The sequence below is a fragment of the Sapajus apella genome, unplaced genomic scaffold (genome assembly GCF_009761245.1).
Source record: "Sapajus apella isolate SASKATOON/1434 unplaced genomic scaffold, GSC_monkey_1.0 scaffold11, whole genome shotgun sequence".
NCBI lineage: Eukaryota > Metazoa > Chordata > Mammalia > Primates > Cebidae > Sapajus > Sapajus apella.
In genome coordinates, this window is record NW_022436951.1 from 25199829 (window position 1) to 25227110 (window position 27282).

Consider the following 27282-nt stretch of genomic DNA (forward strand, 5'->3'; position numbering starts at 1 on the left):
AGCTGGGCATGGTGGCGCGTGCCTGTAATCCCAGCTACTCAGGAGGCTGAGGCAGGAGAATTGCCTGAACCCAGGAGGCGGAGGTTGCGGTGAGCCGAGATCGCGCCATTGCACTCCAGCCTGGGTAACAAGAGCGAAACTCCGTCTCAAAAAAAAAAAAGAGAAAAGAAATAAAACAGACTTTTTCTCTGAGTCAGATGAAACTATATAGATCTTTTTTTTTAAAAAAAAATAAGAAATAGCTACTTCTTCTAAGGTTTTGGAATAGCAACCTCCTTAAGGCCATTTGGGACCACTCTGATTTGTATTTAGAGGCTCATGTGGAAATGGGATACGTTTCTTCTCATGTCTAGATGTTCCTTTTTTTCCCCCGGGTGTGTTTGTGGTATCATAACTAGGGGATATCGACCAAGCCTATGGTTAGAGAAGACTGATGTCAGCTACCTTGTCCTAGGCTCTTAATCTTACAGCAGTGATGTTCAGTTTTCTTTTTCTAGAACGTTGGTTTTGCCAGGAGTTCTCTGGGGAAGCTTTTTATTTTCCCTGTATATATGTGCTTGCATGCATGTGTGTGTTTATGCATGTCTGTGTGTGTGTGTGTGTGTGTGTGTGTGTGTGTGTGTGTATGTATGTATGTGTGTATGTATGAAGCAGGGTCTTGTTCTGTCACCCAGACTGGAGTGCAGTGGTATAATCACACCTCACTGCAGCCTCAAACTCCCAGGCTCAAATGATTCTCCCACCTCAGTCTCTGAGTAGCTGGGACTACAGGTGTAAGCCACAACACCCAGCTAATTTTTTATTTTTTTGAGATGGAGTCACGCTCTGTTGCCCAGGGTGGAGTGCGGTGGCACAATCTTGGCTGACTGCAACGTCCGCCTCGTGGATTCAAGCAATTCTCCTGCCTCAGCCTCCTGAGTAGCTGGGACTACAGGTGTGCACCACCACACCCGGCTCATTTTTTACACCCAGCTAATTTTTAGATTTTTTTTACTGGGATGGGGTCTTACTGTGTTCCCCAGGCTGATCTTGAAATTCTGGCCTCCAGTGAATCCTCCTGCTTTGGCCTCTCAAAATGCTGGAATTACAGACACCAGCCACTGCATGAGGCCTTGGAAAGTTTTTGGAATGTTTGAGACTTAAACTGGACTAGCAGTGAAGAAAATGGAAAAGGGTGGGCGTGCTTTTCAGGTGCAGGTGGAGGCAGAAGAGCCCAGGCACAGCGATGCAAGCCCTGTCTCCCAGGGCTGTCAACAGACAGTAGAACACCAGCCAGACAGGACACCTGGTGAGAACTGAAGTTGGTATCAGAATATGAAGGGCCATGAGTGTCAGGATGTTTTGTCCTGCGAGAAATTTTAAAGTTTTCTGAGCTGGAGAAGTAATGAATCCAGGTACAGCTAGTGCTCGACTTACGACCATGGTCGGGACAGCGGACCGGTCGTAACACAATTTGGTCGTAAGTTGAGTAGGCTATATGTACAGTTGAAATGGTGCACGCGGAGATGGTAGTGCTGCGGGAAGCTGGTCCGCACTGTCGTATGCCCAGCTGGGCAACGTTTGCGCTGCCAGACGTGGAGCAGTCGTGGCTAGCGATTGTGGTCGTAAAGTCGAATGGTCGTAAGTTGCATAGGTGGTAAGTCGATCAATACCTGTAGTGTTTAGACAGTTCAGTTTTCTTCAGCAAGATTACAAGAAGGAAAAAGAGACAGAGATGGAGGGAAAGCCAGTGGATTAAAGGAGAATTAAAAGATATATCAACCAAAAAAAGATATATCAACCATTCAATGAATGACTTGTATTTGCATTCTGATGTAAAAGAACAAACTGCTTCAAAATTATGGGCTGGCCGGGCGAGGTGGCTCATGCCTGTAATCCCAGCATACTGGGAGGCTGAGGCAGGCAGATCATGATCAGGAGTTCGAGACCAGCCTGGCAAACAAGATGAAACCCTATCTCTACTAAAAATACAAAAAATTAGCCGGGCATGGTGGCACGTGCCTGTAGTCCCAGCTACTCCGGGGGCCAAGGCAGGAGAATCACTTGAACCTGGGAGGCGGAGGCTGCAGTGAGCCCAAATTGTGCCACTGCACTCCAGCCTGGGCGACAGAGCAAGACTCCGTCTCAAAAAAAAACCAAAAAAATTGGACTGGGCATGGTGACACATGCCTGTAATACCAGCACTTTAGGAGGCCTAGGTAGAAAGATTGCTTGCGTCAGGGAGTTCGAGATCAGCCCCGGCAACATGGTGAGGCCTCATCTCCACCAAGAAATTAAAACATTAGCCTTGCATGGTGGCATGTCCATGTAGTCCCAGCTACGCAGGAGGCTGAGGTAGGACGATCACTTGAGTTGGGAGGTTGAAGCTGCAGTGAGCTGTGATCATGCCACTGCACTCCAGCCTGGGTGACAGAGTGAGACCCTGTCTCAAATAAAAATAAAAATAAAAATCATAAAATTTGAAACAGTTAAGCATTTTAATATGAAATATGAGACCATTACACATGTTAATATTAGTTTAAGGAATTCATGTCAGATCTTTTAAAGTGTGATGATACTGTGGTTGCACAATGCTTTCAGGTGTTTAGCCTTTAATCCTGCAATGCTGATGGATGAAATCACATGATGTCTGGGATTTGCTTTTCCACAGGGGTGGGTATTGTATGTATGGATCAGGTAAAATGAGATTAGCTATGAGCTGAAGCTGGTGATGAGAACTCATTGTATGCTTCTGTCTGCTTTGGTAAATGTTAAAAACTCCCCCAAAAATAAACTGGAAAAATAAAGAAAATGGTATTAAAGATTGAGCTAGAGTCTAGTGATTTGAAGGTTAAGAGTGAGAGATTGTGGCTCAGAGACCGGTGAAATACTGGGTTAGACTGTCATTTTGATGGAAATAATGAATTATTAGGAGGAGTAATCACAGTGGAAGAGTGGCTGCTTCTCAGTTTTTCTGTCTTAAACATTGAAATAAGGCCGGGCGCGGTGGCTCAAGCCTGTAATCCCAGCACTTTGGGAGGCTGAGGTGGGTGGATCACGAGGTCAAGAGATCGAGACCATCCTGGTCAACATGGTGAAACCCCGTCTCTACTAAAAATACAAAAAATCAGCTGGGCATGGTGGCGCGTGCCTGTAATCCCAGCTACTCAGGAGGCTGAGGCAGGAGAATTGCCTGAACCCAGGAGGCAGAGGTTGCGGTGAGCCGAGATCGCGCCATTGCACTCCAGCCTGGGTAACAAGAGCGAAACTCTGTCTCAAAAAAAAAAAAAAAATTGAAATATCCTAGGATGGTTTTTGTTTGTTGACAGAATGGCTTATTAAAATAGTACTGTTTCAAAGGAAGTGATAAATGAGTTTGGTGTATTAGCAAACCATTTCAGTTATTAATACACTGAATCATAATATCTTTATTTTATATTAGAATGACAATTAAAAAATGAAAGCCTCCAGGAGAATTGCCTGAACCCAGGAGGCGGAGGTTGCGGTGAGCTGAGATCGCGCCATTGCACTCCAGCCTGGGTAACAAGAGCGAAACTCCGTCTCAAAAAAAAAAAAAAAAAATGAAAGCCTCTAAGTTATTACTCCTATGATTTATGGTGTGTTTTTTAAATTCTTGTTTCTAAGTGCATAGAGTACTGAGAAATTTAAAGAATGACATAATAGGAGACTAAATCAACATATACTTTTTTCTTTCTAATAGGACTCACTGCATTCCTTAATGGCAACGCTAAGCTCCTCTAATCCTTTCTTTGTTCGCTGTATCAAGCCAAACATGCAGAAGGTAAGATTTATGACAGTCCTAGGCTGGGCTCTGTCTTGAAGGACACAGCCTCCTGGGGTGGTTACTCGCAGATTTGGTTTCTCCAAAGGCCTTTCATTGTAGATGGTTGGAAATGGATATGACATTATTATAACTTGACATTAAATGAAAAAGTTCCCTTTGTCCCTTGAGCCTGTTCATCTGCTTTTGAGTGATGTTATTAAGCTTTAGGGAAATCTATTTGAAAAGGAAACATTGTGAAGCCTTTACTTTTTTTTAGCATTTGGTTTAAAATTCTTGGGAAAGTTCCAGAGTATGATACACCTTTGTAGAGGAATTATTTGGTGTGTGGTGGCTGATTCTTTTTAAGTTTTTATTTTTCTTTCTTTCTTTTCTTCTTTTTTTGCTTTATTGTTATTTTAAACATGGTGAAGAGGCTTTAAGTAGTAATGCTAAATTTTAAGTACTTTAAATAGTTGATTATAACTAATTAGAAGACGCCCAAAAGAATGTCATAAGTATTAATGTCTTGGCTGTTTGATTTCAGCTTTTTAATTTCATAATCCCATTAGAAACAATGTAAGTTTAAAAAGGAAAAGCTCCCTAAACAAAGAAGCTATAGTGTTAGATATATGCAGTCGCTGAAGCCACAGCTAATTGGGTAGCTTGTCTTAAAGTGTTGTTAATGCATTTAAATTATTTTGATTCAGCAAACAGCCTCTTAGGAACGCTTCTTACGGGAGAAAACCACTACAAAATTGTAATTTTAAGAACTCCTTATTTTAAAGAACTAGATGCCATCCTCATAAGGTTTAAGGTAAAAAATCTGATCAGAGCTGTTTCCCATGAGACTTGGTTTATTACATTCTGGTAACTTGACTGATGCTGGATCTTATTTTTTATGTCAACCAATTGCCTTTGTCTTAATATTACATGGATTCCTCATTTATAGTTTAAAGATGCATGCTTATAGGGACCACAATAGCCAGGCGCAATGGCTCACACCTGTAATCCCAGCATTTTAGGAGACTGAGGCGGGCGGGTTACTTCAAGTCAGGAGTTCGAGACCAGCCTGGCCAATGTGGTGAAACAAAAATACAAAATACAAAAATTAGCCAGGCATAGTGGCGCATGCCTGTAAACCCAGCTACTCAGGAGGCTGAGGCATGAAAATCACTTGAACCCAGGAGGCGGAGGTTGCAGTGAGCCAAGATCCGCCACTGAGCTCCAACCTGAGTGATAGAGCCAGACTCTGTCTGGAACCACAATATTGAATTCTCTGTCTTCCAGAGGGGCAAAATTGGACATTTCTCGAAGAGAAAGTAACCTGTTCAGTTTGTTTCCTTACTGTGAGGTATAATGGGTAAGAATTTCGTGTTTGTGTGACCTGAAATGACGAAGTAGTCTTCTGTGGAAGATCTGTGCTGACTTTATGTGCATGGTTCTGGTAGTTTAAAAAGGAACCCATCTTTCCATTTTTCAAATGTATGTCAAAAAATTTAAGATTATCACAAAAAAATGACAACAGAAGCAAATGCATAGCTTTTTTGGAGATAGAATGTAGGAAATTAATAGTTAGAACATCTCTCTCTGTATATAACACTATGTCATGTAGCTGGTTTAAATCCTACTTCATTTGCTTTGTACACCCCGGAGGGCAGAATTTACCAGACAGTAGAGGTGGGCTTTGCGTTTTTGATGTAGATGCCAGGAGTTGCTCAATCTCTGATGGTGTTCTCTCCCCTTTTTACGATAAGGGTAATAGTGCCATATTTCATCTTTCAAACGGGCAAGGTATTTTCTCGATGTAAAGTCTTGGGTGCTTGGCTGGGCGTGGTGGCTCATGCCTATAATCTCAGCACTCTGGGAGGCTGAGAGGTGGGTGGATGGCTTGAGGTCAGGAATTCGAAACCATCCTGGCCAACATGGTGGCACCCTGCCTCTACTAAAAATACAAAAATTAGCTGGGCGTGATGGCAGCACGCGTCTGTAGTCCCAGCTACTTGGGAGGCTGAGGCAGGAGAATTGCTTGAACCCGGGAGGCGGCGACTGAAGTGAGCCAAGGTTATGTCACTGCATTCCTGCCTGTGGGACAGAGCAAAACTCTGTTTCTAAAAATTAAAAAACTGAAGTCTTGGTTGCTGGTCTGCCTCTCACAGTTTCTGGTGAGCCATAGTTTAATTGGAAGCTTTTTTTCTCGTTCTTCGTGGTGTGAAACAGTTTTACATTCGTTGGCATCTGAAATTCCCACCCTGGCAGTGCTATAATAAAGATAGAAAATTTAATTTGAAATACGCAGTCCCCAGCGTTTCTGTTTTCTCTCTGGGATGGCACAGAGTTAGTTTTTCCTTCAAATTGTACTAGCTTTTGAAATTAGGCCTCCTTGAAAGCAGTTCAGCAGCCAGAATATGCAGAACCGACCCTATTTTTCCATGCTGAAATTTGGTAGTACCTAATTGCTTTGGATTTTGCATTTTATTTCATTGTATTTTATTATTTTTTACTTTTTTTATTATTATTATTTTGAGACGGAGTCTCACTGTGTTGCCCAGTTTGAAGTGCAGTGGCGCGATCTCGGCTTACCGCAACCTCTGCCTTCCGGTTTCGAGCAATTCTCCTGAGTAGCTGAGATTACAGGTGCCCACCACCACAGCTGGCAAACTTTTGGATTTTTAGTAGAGACGAGGTTTCACCATATTGGCCAGGCTGGTCTCAAACTCCTGACATCGCACCCAGCGTGGGTTTTGCATTTTAAAAATGAACTAACTCAACCTCATGTTTGCATCTGTGTTGGCTTGCTTTACATGTCCTGAAATATGACAGGTGCTAATTAATAACCCAGCAAGTGATAGGCTATAGAAACCTTTCACAGAATATCTTGGTGCCCTTTTAAAGGCACTCAGAAGGCTGGGCGTGGTGGCTCACACCTGTAATCCCCGCACTTTGGGAAGCCGAGGTGGGCGGAGTTGAAGACCAGCCTGGCCAACATGGTGAAACCTTGTCTCTATTTAAAAGAAAAAAAAAAAAGCCATGTGTGCTGGCACATGGCGTGTAATCCCAGCTACGTGGGAGGCTGAGGTAGAAGAATTGCTTGAACTCAGGAAGCAGAGGCTGTTATGAACAGAGGCTGTTATGAACCAAGATCGTGCCATTGCACTCCAGCCTGGGCAACAGAGTGAGACTGTCTCTAAATAAATAAATAAATAAATAAAGGCACTCAGCAAGTGAAGGCAGAGGCACAAGAGCTGACTTGTCTGAGGCCTAAAATGTAGGTGTGGTGGTAAATGGAGATGCTAATTTGATTATGGAAATACAGCTATGTCTCGATTGGCATTCATTTAGTTCCATTGGAAATACTGGACTGTCACTGCCTATTATGTTCTGTGAAATGTATGCAAACAACCTTTATTTAGAGTTCTTATATATTTTTTAAATCCAAAAATAGATTCTTTTAGATATTTCACAGGAGAAATCTTGCCTTCTCCCTCCCTAGAGATGGGGAATGTGTATTTTCAGTGTGGGGGGATGAGAGTTTTTCCTCGTCTCGTTTTGCTCTCCAGCCTCAGTCCATCAAAGGACTTGGGAGGTGGTATTCAAATATGTGTGTATTTAGGTATTTTGTGCATTAGTCAGGAGCAAGGAGCATAGGTTTTAACAAATATATAATTTTTTTTTTATTTTGAGACAGAGTTTCGTTCTTGTTGCCCAGGCTGGAGTGCAATGGCCTGATCTTGGCTCACTACAACCTTCGCCTCCCAGGTTCAAGTGATTCTCCTGCCTCAGCCTCCCAAGTAGATGAGATTACAGGCATGTGCCACCACACCCAGCTAATTTCATGTTTTTAGTAGAGATGGGGTTTCTCCATGTTGGTAAGGCTAGTCTCGAACTCTCGACCACAGTTGATCTGCCCACCTCGTCCTCTCAAAGTGCGGGGATTATAGGGATGAGCCATCGCACCCAGGCAGAAGTATTTTTTTTTTGTAGGTTATATGATCATAAAGAAATCAGAATGATAGCTCTAAAGTCCAGTATCCTAGAGACCTGTAGGATTAGAACAACAGAAACACCTGTAGCTGCTTTTGTGCCTTCAGAAGTAGATTGAAGACTCCCACATTTGCAGGGCTAGTGAGAGCACACCCCCTTTACCTGCCATGGTTTTCAGGACAGGCTGCCTCTCCTCCTTGCCAAGGGTTTGAACTCCAGCATGGGCATCTGGGCCTAAAGAATCTAGAAATTCTTTGTGAGCTTTTGTTTGGATTATTTGTGATTTTTTTGTTTTTTCCGAGATGGAATCTCGCTCTGTCACCCAGGCTGGAGTGCAGTGGAATGATCTCAGCTCACTGCGGCTTCTTCCGCCTCCTGAGTTCAAGTGATTCTCCTGCCTCAGCCTCCCGTGTAGCTGGGACTACAGACATGTGCCACCACTCCCAGCTAATTTTCGTATTTTAAGTAGAGATGGGGTTTTACCATGTTGGCCAGGATGGTCTCGATCTCTTGACCTCATGATCTGCCTGCCTCAGCTTCCCAAAGTGCTGGGATTACAGGCATGAGTCACTACGCGCAGCCTAATTTTTTTTTTAATTTGGGTTTTCTACATTTTATTTTGAAAAAGTGGTCCAGAGAAGGAGTGTATAACTGAAATGTTGAACGCATGTGTCCATTCAGGTGTCACAACATGTGGGCTTTTTTCTTCTTCTGTAAAAAGCCTTTTACTGATCTTGAGTGTTGTATGGAAGGCACTTGGCTAGCCTCATTGGTGCTCAGTGAGGAAGCAGCTAGAAAAGCCTGCCTCCTGCGAGAGGCAGGGCTGCCGCGGGCCTTGGCCATGGATGCAACCTTCTGCTGAGCTTTGAGTTTTCAGAGTTCACAAAGGGTAGACCTCTCCATTACGGGAGTTTCAGTTGGTAATGACACCTTTTAGCTTCGTGGATTGTGATTTGCTTGGATGGTAGCAGTGGCAGCCAAAAGCGCTCCAGCCAACCACAGATTTCTGTAAGATAGAAAACCTGCTTTTCCTCATCAGAGTCTCCCCAAGGGCGTCCCTGCCTGGTGTTTTAGCAAGTAAGTTCCAGACAGAAAAGTCTCTCATTAACATTCTTCAGAAACGCCCGGAGGAGGTTCCGGGCAGAATGAAAGCAGGGAACTGACAGATACACATCGGGACACCTTCTGGGGTGTGAGAACCAGTTGTGGGAGTTGCCTGGGTCTGTTTCCTGCAGATTCAGCCTGTGCTGTCCCTTGGAACCCACCTGGCTGGCTTTCCTCCCCATTCTGTCTTTACGTTTGCTGTGTCCAGGACGCAGGTTCTAGGAGGGAAACCTCGTGGTTCCAGCAGCATCGTCTTTAAATCTTTAACTGGACAGAACAGTACCCTCAAAGATTCGGTCCAGCCTTCTCCAAAAAGGCAGGGGCCTAATCTAATGTTTCTGGGACTGGGATCTGGTGCAAGAAGGCCTGTAGCACAAGCAGCCTTTTAAGTAGAGTCTACCTTTCTTCCCGTCCTTTCCCTTCTTTTCCTTCCCTTCCCTCCCCTTCCCTCTCCTCTCATCCCCTCCCTTCTCTTCCCTTTCTTTCCTCTCCCTCCCTCTTCTCTCTCTCCTTTCTTTTCTTTTCTGTTTTCTTTCTAGACAGAGTCTTGCTGTCTCCCAGCTGGAGTGCAGTGGCGCAATCTCAGCTCACTACAACCTCCACCTCACAGGTTCAAACCATTCTCTGCCTCAGCCTCCTGAGTAGCTGGGATTACAGGCATGTGCCACCACACCCGGCTGATATTTGTATTTTTGGTAGAGATGGGGTTTCACCATGTTGGCCAGGCTGGTCTTGAACTCCTGACTTCAAGTGATTGCCTGCCTCAGCCTCCCAAAGTGCTGGGAGCCACCACACATTGCATAGAGTCAGGTTTACTTAAGTGAAGAAGGGAAAGATGTCTGTGCTGCAAGAGACTGAAGACCAGGCCCCAGAGGGGGAAACCGGGAAGGCTAGAGTTGCCCTGTAGCCATATCTACTGGAAAATGGAATATCAAGTGATGGGAGGAGGAAGCTGGAGATGTGGAGTCAGGCAGGCCACGGGAGCCTTGTGAGCTGTTGGTCTTGCAGTCCCATCTGTCTCTATCCCAAGACACAAGGATGAGGACAAGGATGCTGAAACCATCTCACACAGGGGTCTTCTGTCAAGGACTTTGGGAGGATGTTAGCTCCTTTCACATAAATGAGTCCTGGTGACCCACCCGTAGTCCTGTCTTCACAGGGCTCCTTCCTAGGTCAGACTCAGCCCCTCAGGTTGACAGCATCCTAGACAGCTTATGGCCTCACACATACAGTAGAGCTCTGTGCTGACATTATAGAAGCATCAGCCTTTTGTTTCCAGGGGCGTAATAACTTGATGAATGAATTTAATGAATCTAGCACATTTTCTCCTGGGGATTTATATTTATGTAATCCAGGTGCTGCCTGCATTTCTCCTTCCCTCCTTCCTTTTTTCCTTCCTTCCTCCTTTCCTCCCTCCTTCCCTTCCTTTCTACTTTCCCCTCCCTCCTTCCCTTTCTCCTTTCTCCTCCCTCCCTCTCTTTCTCCTTCCCCTCCTTCCCTCCCTCCCTTTCTCCTTTCCCCCTATTCTCCTTTCCCCTCCCTCCCTCCCTCTTTTTCTTTTCTTTCTTTCTTTCGTCCTTTCTTCCAATCTTCATTTCCTTTCTGTCTTTCAGACCTGACCAGGCCTAGTGGCTCACACCTGTAATCCTAGCACTTTGGGAGCCAGGCGGATAGCTTGAGCCCAGGAGTTATAGCCCAGCCTGGGCTACGTGGCGAAACCATGTCTCTACAAAAAAGACTGGGCGCGGTGGCCTGCACCTGTAATCCCAGCACTTTGGGAGGCTGAAGTGGGCGGATCACCTGAGGCCAGGAGTTCAAGATCAGCCTGACCAACATGGTGAAACCCCATCTCTACCAAAAATACAAAAATTGCTGGGCATGGTAGTGTGCACCTGTAACCCCAGCTAGTTGGGAGGCTGAGGCATGAAGAGTTGTTTGAATCCAGGAGGTGTAGGTTGCAGTGAGCTACCTGGGAGAGAGTGAGATTCTGTCTCAAAAAAAAAAAAAAAAAAAAGTAGCTGGGGGTGGCGGTGTACACCTACAGACCTAGCTACTTGGGAGGCTGAGGTGGGAGGATAATCTGAGCCTGGGAGGTCAAGGCTGCAGTGAGCCGAGATCGCACCAGTGCACTCCAACCTGTGCAACAGAGTGACACCTGTCTCAAAGAAAACAACCAACCAAAGACAAAATATTTATTTAAAAAGTTCTGGCTGGGCGTGGTGGCGCATGCCTGTAATCCCAGCTGCTTGGGAGGCTGAGGTGGGAGGATCGCTTGAGTCCAGGAGTTCTGGGCTGTAGTGCGCTATGCCGATCAGGCGTCCGAACTAAGTTCGGCATCAATATACTGACCTCCCGGGAGCCGGGGGACCACCAGGTTGCCTAAGGAGGGGTGAACCAGCCCAGGTCGGAAATGGATCAGGTCAAAACTCCCGTGCTGATCAGTAGTGGGATGGCGCCTGTGAATAGCCGCTGCACTCCAGCCTGGGCAACATAGCAAGACCCCCATCTCTAAATTTAAAAAATAAATAAATAAAAAAAAATAAAAAGTTCTGATGATAATGTGACACATTTCTTGCCTTGAATTTTGGGTCCCATGTTATTTTTCCTATATCTTTTTCTTTTTTTTTTTTCCTTCCTATATCTTTCTCTGGTTTTTTTTTTTTTTTTTTTTTTTTTTTTTTTTGAGATGAAGTCTCATTCTGTCACCAGGCTGGAGTGCAGTGGCGCAATCTTGGCTCACTGCAACCTCCACCTCCTGGGTTCAAGTGATTCTCCTGCCTCAGCCTCCTGAGTAGCTGGGATTACAGGCGCACACCACCATGCACAGCTGATTTTTATATTTTTAGTAGAGACCAGGTTTCACCATGTTGGCCAGGATGATCTCGATCTCTTGACCTCGTGATCCACCCACCTCAGCCTCCCAAAATTCTGTGATTACAGGCATGAGCCACCATGCCTAGCCTATGTGTTTCAATCTTTTTATGGTGACATATTGTTCCTTTGCCCTGTTTACCTACTCAGCTGACCCCTTCTAGACATAGCCCCCCTCAGGTTCATGGTCCTTTAGGGATAGGTAAGCACAGCACCAGGGGCTCATTCACAAATACTTCTTGGTCTGGAGGCTGGTTATTCATATACAAATATTCCTATCTCCAAATGGGGTATTCCCCCACAGGCCTTTGTTATCCGCATGATAGGGCGGGAGGTCCAGGTGTGAGGATCTGATACATGACAAGGTTTAAACTGAAAGGTTAAGTAAACGTTAGATTTTAACATTGAGATGGAACTTTCTGGAATTATAGGTTATTCACTCAGTCCACATATTATCTATTGCCATATTTCACAGAATCTAAGTTCCACGAGTGTAAAATACATCCTTGTTTCTTGTCACTGTGGAAGCAAAGGCATCCCTGATTATAGCGTGCATGAGATTTCTTTTTTTTTTTTTTTTTCGAGACGGAGTTTCGCTCTCGTTACCCAGGCTGCAGTGCAATGGCGCAATCTCGGCTCACCACAACCTCCGCCTCCTGGGTTCAAGCAATTCTCCTACCTCAGCCTCCCGAGTAGCTGGGACTACAGGCGTGCACCATCATGCCCAGCTAATTTTTGTATTTTTAGTAGAGACAGGGTTTCACCATGTTGACCAGGATGGTCTCGATCTCTTGACCTCGTGATCCACCCGCCTCGGCCTCCCAAGATGATTTCTTATCACTTAGCTCTTGCTCCTTGCTTTGCAGAATGTATGAAATGGAGGTCATTCATCCACCACAAATAGGCAACTTTCCTTTCTGTTTCCAGGCGATTTTGCAGAATGTATGAAATGGAGGTCATTCATCCACCACAAATAGGCAACTTTCCTTTCTGTTTCCAGGCGTTTTTGCAGATAACATAATTTTCTGCTTCACTGGTGAATCTGTAGTGTGATATTTCCACTCCACTTAACCGACAGCTGGACTTGGTGTGAGGCGCGTCAGTCCATAATTTGCAAAGACAGTACGAAAAGGATGATGAAATTCATTCACATCCAGGCACGGATTGCAGTATGGTGGCTGCTTGGGTGACAGTGTCAGAGGTGTATGAACCAGAGCAACTCCATCTTGAATAGGGGCTGGGTAAAATAAGGCTGAAACCTACTGGGCTGCATTCCCAGACCAGGCAGGCATTCTGAGTCACAGGATGAGACAGGAGGTCGGCATAAATACAGGTCAGAAAACCTTGCTGATAAAACAGGTTGCGGTAAAGAAGCCGCCAAAGCCCACCGAAACCAAGATGGCCACAAGAGTGACCTCGGGGCCGGGCGCGGTGGCGCACGCCTGTAATCCCAGCACTTTGGGAGGCCGAGGCGGGTGGATCACGAGATCAAGAAATCGAGACCATCCTGGTCAACATGGTGAAACCCCGTCTCTACTAAAACTACAAAAAATTAGCTGGGCATGGTGGCGCGTGCCTGTAATCCCAGCTACTCAGGAGGCTGAGGCAGGAGAATTGCCTGAACCCAGGAGGCGGAGGTTGTGGTGAGCCAAGATTGCGCCATTGCACTCCAGTCTGGGTAACAGGAGCAAAACTCCGTCTCAAAAAAAAAAAAAAAAAAAAAAAAAAGAGTGACCTCGGGTCGTCCTCACTGCAGCACTTACACCTCCAGCACAGTTTACAAATGCCATGGTAACCTCTGGAGGTTACCCTGTGTCCTCTAAAAAGGGGAGGCATGAATAATCCACCCCTTGTTTAGCATATCATCAAGAAATAACCATGAAAATGGGCAACCAAAGGCTGGGTGTGGTGGCTCACGCCTGTAATCCCAGCTTTGAGAAGCCAACACAGGTGGATCACGAGGTCAAGAGATTGAAACCATCTTGGCCAACGTGGTGAAACCCCGTCTGTACTAAAAAATCCAAAAATTGGCTGGGCATGGTGGCGTGTGCCTGCAATCCTAGCTACTCAGGAGGCTGAGGCAGTAGAATCGCTTGAACCCGGGAGGTGGAGTTTTCAGTGAGCTGAGATCACGCCACTGCACTCCAGCCTGGTGACAGCAAGACTCCATCTCAAAAAAAAAAAAAAAAGGCAACCAGCAGCCCTTGGGACTGCTCTGTGTGTGGAGTAGCCATTCTTTTATTCCTTTACTTTTTAAAATTTTTTTATTTTTAAGAGACAAGTCTTATTCTGTTGCCCAGGCTGGAGCGTAGTGGCACCATCATAGCACACTGAAGCCTTGAACTGGGCTCAGGCATCTCCTGCCTCAGCCTCCCAAGCAGCTGGGAGTAGCATGCGCCACCACTGGGCCTGCCTAATCTTTAAATTTTCACAGAGATGGGGTCTTACGGTGTTTCCCAAGCTGGACTCAAACTTTTGACCTCAAGCGATTCTCCTGCTTTGGCCTCCCATAGTGGTGCTGAGATTACAGATGGAAGTCACCACGCCTGCCCTGCTTTTTAATTTTTGTTTTTTAAACCCTTACTGTTCATGAGAAAGTTTGTTTGTTTGTTTTTTGTATTTGTGTGTGAGATGGAGTTTCGCTCTTCTTGCTCAGGCTGGAGTGCAATGGTATGATCTCAGTTTACTGCAACCTCCATCTCCCGGGTTTATTCTCTTGCCTCAGCCTCCCGAGTAACTGGGGTCACAGGCACTCACCATCACGCCTGGCTAATTTTTGTATTTTTAGTAGAGACAGGGTTTCACCATGTTGGCCAGGCTAGTCTCAAACTCCTGACCTCAGGTGATCCACCCACTTGAGCCTCCCAAAGTGCTAGGATTACAGGCGTGAGCTACTGTGCCTGGCCTGGGAAAGGTCTTAATTGTAATGAATGAAATCTGCATTTCTGCATCTTCCCCTTGCTGCTCTTCTTCTGGCCATTTGAGATTAATGTGAAAATGTCAGATATTCATTCACAGGAGTGTGTCAAATATTTTCAAGCTCTTAGTAAGAATACATTTTCCTGCTTCCAGTAAACAGCCTCCAAGGACAATTTTATCTCGGCATTTTTGTTTAACCATCAACACAATATGCAATAGCATCTCTCAAAGCTCTTGTGGGCGATTAGGATTTTTTTTGATAGAGCTTTGCTTACCTTTTTACTGCCTGTGCTTGTTGTCATGTTGTTGGTTTTTATTTTCTGTTTCATCCTTTGTGACTGTTTTCCCAAAGCTGCATTGACTACTACCTCACCTGTTCCCCAGCCCCAGCCACCACTCCCTCCACAAGCCTGCCTAGTTACCTACAGAGCCTGGGCGACTCAGTCCTTCATGCCCTGCCCCAAGGGCCTGAGAAACCCTGCACCACGCCTGCTGAGACACAGGGTGTCGGGTGCTCTGGGTCTAGCACATTATTATACACCGCAATACCGTTGGCATAGACAGGTATTGCATAGCCACCCAGGTGCAGGAGCTCAGGAAGCCACTGAGGCAATAGATCAAAGGTGTGTGCCTAGGTCCCCTCGGGTCTCATCACTACACCTGGTGTGGCCAGGCATTCTTTCCTTGGGTTTAACATGTATGTATTGACAGTACCTGCTAAGGACGGCGGTTATGTGTATTAAGTGAGGTCACGTGGACATGACACAGCTGTGTATTACTGTGTGAAATAACGCATACTTACATTATATGTTTATATTTTTACCGCCTGTTTTGTCCTGACAAGTTTAACCCCAAATATAAGCTGAATCACAGAAAAATCTATTTTAAGACCTTTGCTTTTTTGAGCTTAGTTTTAAATAACCTCTGGTAGATTGGCATAAGGAGCCTTAAAAACAATTTCTCTTTAGTCTTTGACATTTAGTGGATGGACATTTTTATCTTTAACATTAATAGACTTTTAAAGAACATTAAAAAATTGGCCGGGCACCGTGGCTCACGCCTGTAATCCCAGCGCTTTGGGAGGCTGAGGCGGGTGGATCACGAGATCAAGAAATCGAGACCATCCTGGTCAACATGGTGAAACCCCGTCTCTACTAAAGATACAAAAAAATTAGCTGAGCACGGTGGCACGTGCCTGTAGTCCCAGCTACTCGGGAGGCTGAGGCAGGAGAATCGCCTGAACCCAGGAGGCAGAGGTTGCGGTGAGCCGAGATCGCGCCATTGCACTCCAGCCTGGGCAACAAGAGCGAAATTCCGTCTTAGGGAAAAAAAAAAAATTACAGAAAGTTTGAGCCTGTACTACAGGCAGTTTCCAAATTGCCACCCCCACCACAATTTTCTTTTATTAACATCGTGCACGAATGTGGTGTGTTTGTTATAATAAGCCAGTATTGCTACATTATTATTAAAATCCAGAGTTTACATTAGCAGTCCACTGTCAGTGTTATATGGTTCTTTGGCTTTTGACAAATATGTACTGTGATGTGTCAAAATGCCAGATGTTTGTAATCTGTTTATAATGTGAGGAACATTTTTTTTCCAAGTTATATTCTGTAAGAATGGGAAGTTTCTGATTACCTGGTCAAAGGGTGAAGCACTGAGAATGAAATTTCTTTCTTTTTTTTTTTTTTTTTTTGAGACGGAGTTTCACTCATGTTACCCAGGCTGGAGTGCAATGGCGCGATCTCGGCTCACCGCAACCTCCGCCTCCTGGGTTCAGGCAATTCTCCTGCCTCAGCCTCCTGAGTAGCTGGGATTACAGGCACGTACCACCATGCCCAGCTAATTTTTTTTGTATTTTTAGTAGAGACGGGGTTTCACCATGTTGACCAGGATGGTCTCGATCTCTTGACCTCGTGATCCACCCGCCTCGGCCTCCCAAAGTGCTGGGATTACAGGCTTGAGCCACCGCGCCCGGCCTTCTTTTTTTTTTTTTTTGAGACCAAGTCTCATTCTGTTACCCAGGCTAGAGTGCAGTGGTGTGATCTTTGCTCACTGCAACCTCTGCCTCCGGGGTTCAAGCAATTCTTCCGCCTCAGCCTCTCAATTAGCTGGGATTACAGGCTCATGCCACCATGCCTGGCTAACTCACTCATTCATTCATTCATTCATTCAGAGATGGAGTTTCACACTTGTTTCCCAGGCTGGAGTGCAATGGTGCAATCTCGGCTCACCACAACCTCTGCCTCCCAGGTTCGAGCAATTCTCCTGCCTCAGCCTCCTAGTAGCTGGAATTATAGGCATGCGCCACCACGCCTGGCTAATTTCGCGTTTTTAGTAGAGATAGGGTTTCTCCATGTGGGTCAGGCTGGTCTCCAACTCCCATCCTCAGGTGATCCTCCTGCCTCGGCCTCCCAAAGTGCTGGGATTACAGGCGTGAGCCACCTCTCTCAGCCTAATTTTTGTATTTTTAGTATTGATGGAATTTTACCGTGTTGGCCAGGCTGGTCTTGAACTCCTGACCTCAGGTGATCTATCTGCCTAGGCCTCCCAAAGTGCTGGGATTATAAGCATGAGCCACCTGGTTTTCTGATTGCCACTCAATGTCCCCCTTTGTTTTGACTGCCTCTCCTGCAACTGGAGCACCCATTACCAGCATTTCTTTGACTTTTGAAAACATCTGATACAGAAGATCTGTAAAAAGCTGCGTTTTTTACCTTTGGAGGAAATTTTAGTAAAGGAAGCATTTAAAGCCACCATTCTCCTCCCCAAACAAAACAATCCCAGTAAACCCCTCAGTGGTCACTTCCATCCTGTTTACCAAGTTGTCATGGAAACTATTCAGCAGAGCTCTGTAGAGATCCGGATAATTTCCCGTGAATGTAGCTCAGCACCAGCGAAGAGTACTGTTCTTGTTCTCTGGGTCGATTTTCCAACATACAACTAAATTGCTTGATTTTGTCCTAGGACTTTTTTTTTTTTTTAATTATTGGTTGACTTTTAAAATCAAAAATCTTTGGGCCTTGAAACGTAATTACACATTTGTTGATGCGTGTGTGATGGTTAGTTTGCCCCTGCAGTCAAAAGTGTCTTCAGCTGTTCCTATCACGTCAGCCTCGCCAGGCTGGACTTCCTTTGAATAGAATCAGGAATGAATTAAGCAGCACAGCCCGAGACACCACATAAAAGGCTGGGAACACCAGCCAGCCAAAGAAAGCCCATTTTTGTGTCTGTCAGCTTAGATGCTCTTGCCCAGACTGCTAAAGATGCAGCCATTTACAGTGGACAAAAACTGAAGGGGTGAAAGAAACCCAAGGTAGGGATTTTTCTTTCTTGTTCTGCTTAAAAGTTTTCATCTAACTTGCCGTGATTATGGTGGTGTAAAACTGCCGAGATCAAACAACAGGAACAGATTTTGCTGTTTCTCCAGGCACCAGAAGTGTTTACAAGTGGGTAAGTGCTGATTTTGGTTGCATGTGCAAGTTTGAACTGCAAATTTTTTTGTAAAAACTTATCAGTTAAGGCCTTGATAATGCAATATATGTTTATATGGAATTCACCTTTTATAGGAAAAATTCTTTTTTAATATTAGGTTGAAGGGGGAAATTGATGGTTTCTTTTGTTTGAATTTGTTATTTCAAAATATTTTTCTTTAGGAGTTTATACACTGCAGTCATCCAGCTTTTTTCCCTGCCTCGTGCTTTATAGGAAGCTTTAAAAAAATCTGCATGAGAATAATCTCTTTTTTAATCGCATTATAAACCTGTTCATACGCAAGTATGGAAATGTGAGAAGTTATAGGAGGTGAATGGTCATCTGTTGAATATCATGTGCTTATTTCACACAAGCACACACATGTTGGGAATTTATAATCGGCCTGGTAAAACCTGATGAGGCACATTTTGTTGGGATTCTCTGTACTCCCCGAAGTTGAGGTCCCCAAAGAAAGAAAAAAATGAAGAGTGACTGAAATGCTAATCTCTGCCGCTGCCCCGATGTGGGAATGGTGTTCTGTTGCTGTCTATTCAGTTGCTAAATATGCCTGGAAGGGAGATGTTTTCATGTTGAAAGTGGGCCTTTCATAGTCAATTGAGTTACATTTAAAAGAAATGAATAATCACATGGCTGACGGCTACTTGGCTAAATCTGCTTTTGTTGCATAGATTTTTGCGCTAAGACCAAATATGAGAATGCGTTTTTTTTTTTGTTTGTTTGCCATCAGTTTTTGAGAGTAATTAATCTGACACACACTTATTATGCTCATAAGAAAGAGGCAAAGGTGCATGCTCTATGGGAAAGCCGCACGTATTTGCTGCCTCTCTTACAACGTGAAACTGGTTTTCTCATTCCTCGCTTCTATTGGGTTTCTATATGTGGGTCCTCAGGTCCGGAACCACATTGCTGCTTGCAAGAGGGCTGGAATGATGGAATACAGAAATACTTCCCTCTTTCTGCTGAATGCCTTGGTGGCTGAAGGCTATCTATGGGAAGGTGGCGCGATTAAAGAGGCGACCCCAGTCAGTCTTGCCTGCTCCCCTCCCTGGAGGTGCTAACTGCTAAAACAGGGGTACAAAACTGCAGCCTCTTTGGCTTGTCCTGCATTTTTACTTTGGCTTATCCTGATGAAGCTAGGGAATCATGTCCAATCTGTATGGCACTCAGGATCCCACTTTGAACGAATCCCTTCCCTCCCCACCTCCCCCTACCTCCCATCCCTGGCTGTCTAGCTCATGCAGAACAAGATAATTTTTTTCCCTCTAAGCATCAGCTGCCCTGAACTAACATCTTCCCGGGAGCCCCCTCAATGTGTGCTTTCTGGTAGTGACTTTGTTCTAAAGGCCACTTTGCTCCCCTAGCCAGCTACAAAGGACCAATTCCCAAATCCCCGTCAGCCTCCCTCCCAGGTGTCACTCCCTTGGAAGACTCTGGAGCCCAGGGGCCAGGTTGGAGACTGAAGAGCAGAGGTTAGGGCCTGGGGGTGGACTGGGGTTCTGGAGATCAGGGTCTGCAGCTCCCCCGGGTTTTCCCCCATCAGTGCAGATGGTCCGCTCTGCTTCATTGGCTCTTCAGCATTTCACTGTGTTCTTCTTCCATCCTAGGGGTACTTTCCTTTTTTTCTCGGGCCAGTTCTTTCTCTGACCCTCAAAAATAGGTGACAAAGAATAGTAATAATAAAAACACCATCACATTAGTTGCTGGGTTTGCACCTACCCCTTTCCAATATAAAGGCAATTTTTACTGATTATAAAATATTTGGGAAATATGTGAAATGTTTTAAAAATTAGTTACCCATGGCCGGGCACAGGGACTCACGCCTGTAATCCCAGCCCTTTGGGAGGCCAAGACCGGTGGATCACAAGGTCAGGAGATCGAGACCATTCTGGCTAACACTGTGAAACCCCATCTCTACTAAACATACAAAAAATTAGCCTGGCATGGTGGCACATGCCTGTAGTCCCAGCTACTTGGGAGGCTAAGGCAAGAGAATCCCTTGAACCCAGGAGGCAGAGGTTGCAGTGAGCCAAGATCGAGCCACTGCACTCTAGCTTGGGCAACAGAGTGAGACTCTGTCTCAAAAAAAAAAAATTAGTTACCCATAATTTTACCAGCCAGAGACAACTCCGTTTATATTTGTTACATATATACTTTTTTTTCCCCTTTAAATTGGGAACATAGCTTACTTTAATTTTGTAACCTACTTTTTTTTTTTAACTTAATAAATCTTGAAACATTCTTATTTATTTTTCATGACTCTAAAATTCCGTCAGTGGCTATTCTTTCAAGTCAAATTTCTATTACTGGATTGTTTATTTATTGTTGCAAATAATAGTGTTGTATTTTTCATGTGCACAAACACTTTCTTCTCCTTAATTCTTGAAAGTCAGGCTGGGCGTAGTGGCTCACGCCTATAATCGAAGCACTTTGGAGGCCAAGGCAGGCGGATCACCCGAGGTCGGGAGTTCAAGACCAGCCTGACCAACATGGTGAAACCCCGTCTATTAAAAAAAAAAAAAAAAAAAAAAAAAATTCTTGAAAGTCTGTTTGCCAAATCAGTTATGACTTTGATGTATACATAGCCAAACTGCCTTCATTAAAGCCAACAGCAAACAAGATATATAAATATATATATATATAATGTATATAACAATGGATGTAGAGCTTTAATATATAAAGAGCCTTCATGAATCAATAAGAGAACAATATGTTTTAGTAGAAAACTGAGTAAAACACATTCACAGAAAATTTGCCAAAGGTGAAATATAAAATTACTTGAAGTTCTCAGTAGCATAATCAAATAAATGAAATTTAAAATAATTAAGATATTTTTGCTAGTATGAGGATTGAATGGTTTAATGGTTTTGTCCTTTTTTTTTTTTTCCCCCAAAGGGACATGATCTGATTATGTTGCCCAGGCTGGAGTGCAGGGGCTATTTACAAGCACAACCGTAGCACACTACAGCCTCAAACTCCTGGCTGCAGGAGATCCTTCTGCCTCGGCACCCGGAGTGGAGCAGCTGGGGCACAACCACCGCTCCTGGCTCTATGTTGCTTTTTAATAACACTTCTCGGTTTCTGTAACTATTTGAAGAAACTGCCATTAATGGATTCTGCTGCTGGGAGTATAAATTGTTACAGCCTTTTCTAAAGGACAATTCCATACTTTTTTTTTTTTTTTTTGAGACGGAGTCTCCCTCTGTTGCTCAGGCTGGAGTACAGTGGTACGATCTCGGCTCATTGCGACCTCCGCCTCCCAGGTTCATGTGATTTCCTGCCTCAGCCTCCTGACTAGCTGGGATTACAGGCACGCGCCACCACGCCCAGCTAATTTTTTGTATTTTTAGTAGAGACGGGGTTTCACCATGTTGACTAGGATGGTCTCGATCTCTTGACCTCGTGATCCACCCACCTCGGCCTCCCAAAGTGCTGGGATTACAGGCTTGAGCCACCGCGCCCGGCCCCCCCCCCCTTTTTTTTTTTTTTTTTTTAAAACTTTGTCTTGCCTCCCCTGAGAGCTGTATGGATTTACAGATACACGTACACATACACCTGCTGAAAGGGAGAAGTGAGGGTGAATAGGAACTTGACTGGCTCCCACACCTTCAGCAGTCTTCTCCTCACTGTTGAACATTTCCCAAAAGAATCTGTGGTTCTTTTCTTCTAAAGCCAGGCACTCAGAGCTGCACTTGCTTCCCTTCTGCTGGAAGCGTCCCAGCGCAAGTTTCTCTCTGGCCTGCCTCTTAATCCCCACCCCCTGCTCTCAGGCCTGGGACACTGCTAACCACCCCTCCTTCCTGACACCTCTCTGACCACCCCCCCTCCTCTTGACTGGTTCCTCTGGATGTAGGCATGGCCTGGGGTTCTGCCCCCACCTTCTCACTTGCTGGGCTCCAAAAGAAACACTGGCTCCTTTCCTTCAGCTCCGGGCTAGGTGAGTACGTCTCCACTGTGTATTTCAGCTGAAAACCCTCCTCTAAGCTTTGGCCTCATCGTCTCCCTGAATTTCGTAACTTGCTTAATTTCCCCAGTTTTCTAGATTTTCCCGTTCTGTGCTGGTCTGCTTCACCTGCTCAGCACTTTGAACTGAAATGTGTCCATAATTAAACTTCATATCCTTTTCCTTCTGCGTCAGTGATCTCTCAAATAGATGATTCTTGTTAACCCTCTTCCTATTTATCAGGGTAAGTCGGGGCTCTTGGCCTTGGCACTACTGGCATTTTGGACTGGACAGTGTATTCTTTGTTGTTGGGCTCTAGCCTGTGCTTAGAAAGAGGCTTCAAAGCAGCGCCGGCGTCTACCTGCTAGACGCCTGTAACAGTCCCCCTCTCCATGTCCCCAGACACTCCCAGGTGCCCCCCCAGGGGGTAGAACCACGTCTTCTTAAAACCACTGGGCTGTCAGTGCTGATGCTTTCTTGGTTTTTATTCTTACCTTTATTTGCTCTCAGTAAAAATGGTATCTACATACAAGTTAACTTTTATTATAGCATTTGTTATTGCTTTTAACTGTGTTTTACTATTAAACGTGGTGAAAACGGACAATGGTGTATCATTTCACATTTTCTGGATGTATTTAGCCATTAAGTTAAACTCTATTTGTTTCCTTTCCTAGTAAGTTGTGTTAGAAGCTGGTAAATGGCGGTGGTGGGCTTCGTATCAGTGCGCCCTGTGGCGTTGTATGACTGCTCTGTGCTAGCCACTGTCTCAGATGAATGGCTGTCCTAGTTTCAGCCACTCTGAAAGGATAAAACAGCTCATTAAAGGGTGCCAGATGCTTCATTTGTCAGTATTTCACTTAAAAGGGAATACTGTTTAGCTTTGGAATTCTACTGTGATGTTCTCCAAGTTTGGCTCTGTTAAAGACATAGTAACATCTTTCCCCCACCCTCCACATTTAGGATGGTGAAAAAATCACCAGCAAACCAGTGCTTTAGACCGGATTTAGTGATTTGTTCTCTAAAATAACTCTTTAGATAAATAAGAATATGAAATAAGAGTATGCATAATAAGTTTGAACAACTGAGATTTCAGCTTTTAGCCATTTGGCGAAGGACCATGGTTTGAATATGAAATCTTATAGACATACTTTGATTGTGTTCTCTTATGGGACCGCAGAGGTTTAAGTATGGTTATTATAACATGTAAGTAGAGGTCTACGACAAATTTTGCTGAGCTAAAACAAATCCCGCTGGATTATTAAGGCCAAATGCAAGGCTTGTTACTATATTAATTGTGGTTTCAGGAATTGCAGAAGGAAAATTAGCCTACCACGTTTTTTCTTTTTCTCTTTCTTTTTTTTTTTTCCTGGTATTGACTCTGAAACGTTGGCCTATGCACTTGACTCACTGGCTGCATGGCATCGCTTCCAGTAAAGCGTGAGCTGGTCAGTTTACATTGGACCGCAAATGCAGACAGTTGCAGCTCTTAGAGGCTTTTAATCAGAGGTACCTTGTGAATTAGGGAAATAAGGTCCTGTGCAGAAGTGGAAGGGCAGGTTGGACCTGGTCCTGACATCATTTGACTGGGATTTCCAGGCTTCTAATACAGCCTGCGAGCACGCAGGAACAAAGAGGTAGAACCGCTGCAAAACTCTGTGAAACTGACCGTCTCTCAGAGCGGCCATTGTTTGCAGTGTTGTTCCATCAGCAGATGGGCCGCTTCTATTCAGTTGCTCCTGCTATCTGGGGCGTGCGAGAGGCATTTCCTGGTTTACATAAACTCTGGGGCTCTGCCAACCTCCTTCGAGTTCAAGCCTTTCCCTTCTCATGCTCAATTAAAATAATTAACTACAATACAATTGCCGCTTGTTCTCCACTTCTCACCTTGCCTGCTCACAGCACATCCATTCTTCTTGTTCCAGCATGTCGCCACAAAGTATAGATGATTGAGAAAGCAGGCTGGGAATATTCAAAGACCCCGTAGCAACTGGCCTGGATGCAAAGGCTTCTTTTTGTTCTTTGTTCTGGTCATTTTGGTAAATGTGCAGTCCCGTATCTGAGACCTACATTGTGCTTCATTGGGTGCTGTGCAGAGTGGAAACCAGCAGCAGTACCTGGAAAGGTGCCCTGATCTGTGGGTGTGGATGAAGAGAGACTCCTCAATTGAGAGTGAACTCTAGTGAGGGTTGGGTGCAAAAATGTAGGAAAGAGTAAAGAGATGAGCTGGTCCAAGTTTTTTCTGTTTCCGTACCTATGTCACAGACTGGCCTCAGATCATAGTGCATAATGCCCGGACATCGATGGAGTTGAATGCGGAGACGGACCGGGAGGATTTAAAATTTTTTTTGAGACAGAGTCTTGCCCTGTTGCCCAGGCTGGAATGCAGTGGCGTGATCTCAGCTCACTGCAACCTCCGCCTCCCATGTTGAAACAATTCTCCTGCGTCAGCCTCCCAAGAAGCTGGGATTACAGGCACCCACCACCACACCCAGTTAACTTTTGTATTTTTAATAGTGACGGGGTTTCACCATGTTGCCCAGGCTGGTCTCAAACTCCTGACCTCATGATCCACCTGCCTCGGCCTCCCAAAGTGCTGGGATTTCAGGTGTGAGCTACCATGCCCGACCTGACTGGGAGGATTTTTTTACAGTGTCTGCAGTGTGTAATGTGTCCTAGTGGCATTTTGGGGGTTGGGGTGTTTGTTTGTTTGCTTGTTTTTGAGACCCTGTGGCCCAGGCTAGAGTGCAGTGGTGGGATCTCAGCTCACTGCAGCCCCGACCTCCTGGGCGCAGTCCACCCACCTCTACGTCCTGAGTAGCTGGGACCACAAGTGTGCACTACCACACCTAGCTAATTTTGTTTATTTTTGGTGGAAATGGGGTCTCCCTATATTGCCCAGGCTGGTCTCAAACACCTGGGCTCAAGGAATCCTCCTGCCTCAGCTTCCCAAATTACTGGAATACAGGTGTGAACACACCACTGCACCTGGCCTCGTGGTAGCATTTTTAAACCACATTCACCACTGTGGCCTGGTCCCACGGTTTTGTCGTTTAAGTCACAGAATTTAGACTCTGCCCTGTAGCTCTCCCCATTGGCCTGGTGACTCTGTAACAATTCATTAACCTGGGTGTTTTTCTGCCTATTTCAGGGCTAACAGCATAGGGTTCTCCTCTCAAGGAACAAGTTGATTTGTTGCTGTTTGCTCAATGAATAAAAGCAGGCTCTCCTTTAGACAATTTGTGGTGAACAAGATGATAAAGCAACTTACTCTTTAAACATTTCTGGAGTGAAATGACGAATGAGGCTGTCCTGGGAGGCCACACATCGAGGTAGACCAAATGAGGTTTTAGCATGGATCCTGCCTGCCTTTTACCAGCCACAGGTCATTGGTCTGTCACTTTAGTTTTCTGTTCTCCCATCAGGGAAGGGAGTACAGAAGTCACCCTTTGTAGGATGGGTACAAAGAAGAACTGTGAGCAAGTCTGTAAAATTCCTGGCTCAGCCTCTGGCACCGAGTCACCACTGATGGCCATGGTGGCTGATAAACAGCAGTCATAGTCATCAATATAGAAAGAAGTGACATCGGAGTCTTTTTTTTTTTTTTTTTGAGACAGAGTCTTGCTATCACCCAGGCTGGAGTGCAAGTGTGCAGTCCCAGCTCACTGCAGCCTCCACCTCCTGGGTTCAAGTGATTCTCCTACCTAGCCTCACAAGTAGCTGGGATTACAGGAGCCCACCACCATGCCTGGCTAATTTTTGTATTTTCAATAGAGGCAGGGTTTCACCATGTTGGCCAGCTGGTCTCAAACTCCTGACCTCAGGTGATCCGCCGGCCTTGGCCTCCCAAAGTGCTGGGATTACAGGTGTGAGCCACCATGCCCGGCCTGACATCAGAGTCTTGGTAGAGAGCTCTGGTGTTTACTGTGTGGCTCTTCCAGTGAAACGTGTTCATGTCTTCTCGTGATCAGTCATTTGAATGTGGGCACCATTGACTGAACTCAGCTGTACATCACGAGGTAGAATTTGTGAAGGACGTATGTTCATTTTGGGGTAGGCATGGGGAAAAACAAATTCATGGAAGAAGTATGGTCAGAACACTGAAAGTCATTCTTTAAGTCTAAAGATGTGGTAGATGTTAAGTAAAGAAATTGGGGCTGGGCGCGGTGTCTCATGCCTGTAATCCCAGCACTTTGGGAGACCAAGGTGGGTGGATCACCTGAGGCTGGGGGTTCGAGACCAGCCTGACCAACATGGAGAAACCCCATCTCTACTAAAAATACAATATTAGCTGGGCGTGGTGGCGCATGCCTGTAATCCCAGCTACTTGAAAGGCTGAGGCAGGAGAATTGCTTGAACCCGGGAGGCGGAGGTTACGGTGACCTGAGATTGCACCATTGCACCCCAGCCTTGGCAACAAGAGCAACTACAACTCAAAAACAAACAAACAAAAAAACGAAAAAGACAGTGAATCACTAAAGGAAGTGGGTGAAATATGTTAATAAGGACAGTGAGGAGACAGCTGTCACTCATGAACAGCCTTCTGTTTGCTGCTGCTTGGATTTAGGAGCATATACTCCTTTCTTTGCTTTCTCTCTCTCTTTTTTTTGCATCCCTTTTATTTTTTTAACATTGTGCTTAATCTGTGGAATAGTCTTCAACTTAAAACTCTTTTGTATGAATTCTCAGGCAGCATCAGGCTGCCCCTGAAGCCAGCCTGGCATGTCACACGTTGGACCCTTTCCTGATGGGAGCAGGGGGGGCAGACACATTGATGCAGCTCGAGTCACCCAGCGCAAAAGCCTGGACTCCCCGCCTGGGCGTGGAGGCTGCATCCACTTGTGGCGCCCACCACCCAGAGTCCAGCCTGGAGAGGCCTGGAGAGGCCCGGGGATGGGAATAACCTGGCCTTTGAGTGCTGCCTGACCTCCTGTTTCCTAGCAACTCCCAACTGCTCCGTGGGATATTTTGTGGTGTTTCTAATTTATACTTAACAGATATTGGCCGTGACCTAAGGCTGGCTAATTTCCCATTATAAATTGCAGGCAACCACTTTAATACATGAATAAGCAAGAGAAAGGACTCCTAGGATGCCCAGCTCACCAATACCCTCTTCCCACCAGGCCTTCATGCCTTCTGGAAAGCAGAGTTTACCAAGGACTTGCCAATAAATTACCATTTATCTCAGAGCAGACGGCACTGAGCGATTTTC

The 27282-nt window shown here is 45.3% G+C and overlaps 1 protein-coding gene and 1 long non-coding RNA gene across 3 annotated transcripts in view; both read left to right on the forward strand.

Annotated features, from left to right (window-relative positions):
- Positions 1-27282, forward strand: part of MYO10 (myosin X) — a 273707-nt gene that overhangs the window by 173834 nt on the left and 72591 nt on the right. For both annotated transcript variants that reach the window (XM_032279066.1, XM_032279065.1), the window contains exon 19: positions 3701-3781. In XM_032279066.1, coding sequence (XP_032134957.1) covers positions 3701-3781 — 81 coding nt within the window. The remainder of the gene's footprint in view (positions 1-3700; positions 3782-27282) is intronic.
- Positions 12099-26275, forward strand: LOC116552343. Its single transcript, XR_004269339.1, has 3 exons — positions 12099-12109; positions 14454-14461; positions 25937-26275. It is a non-coding gene; the product is annotated as an uncharacterized LOC116552343 (long non-coding RNA).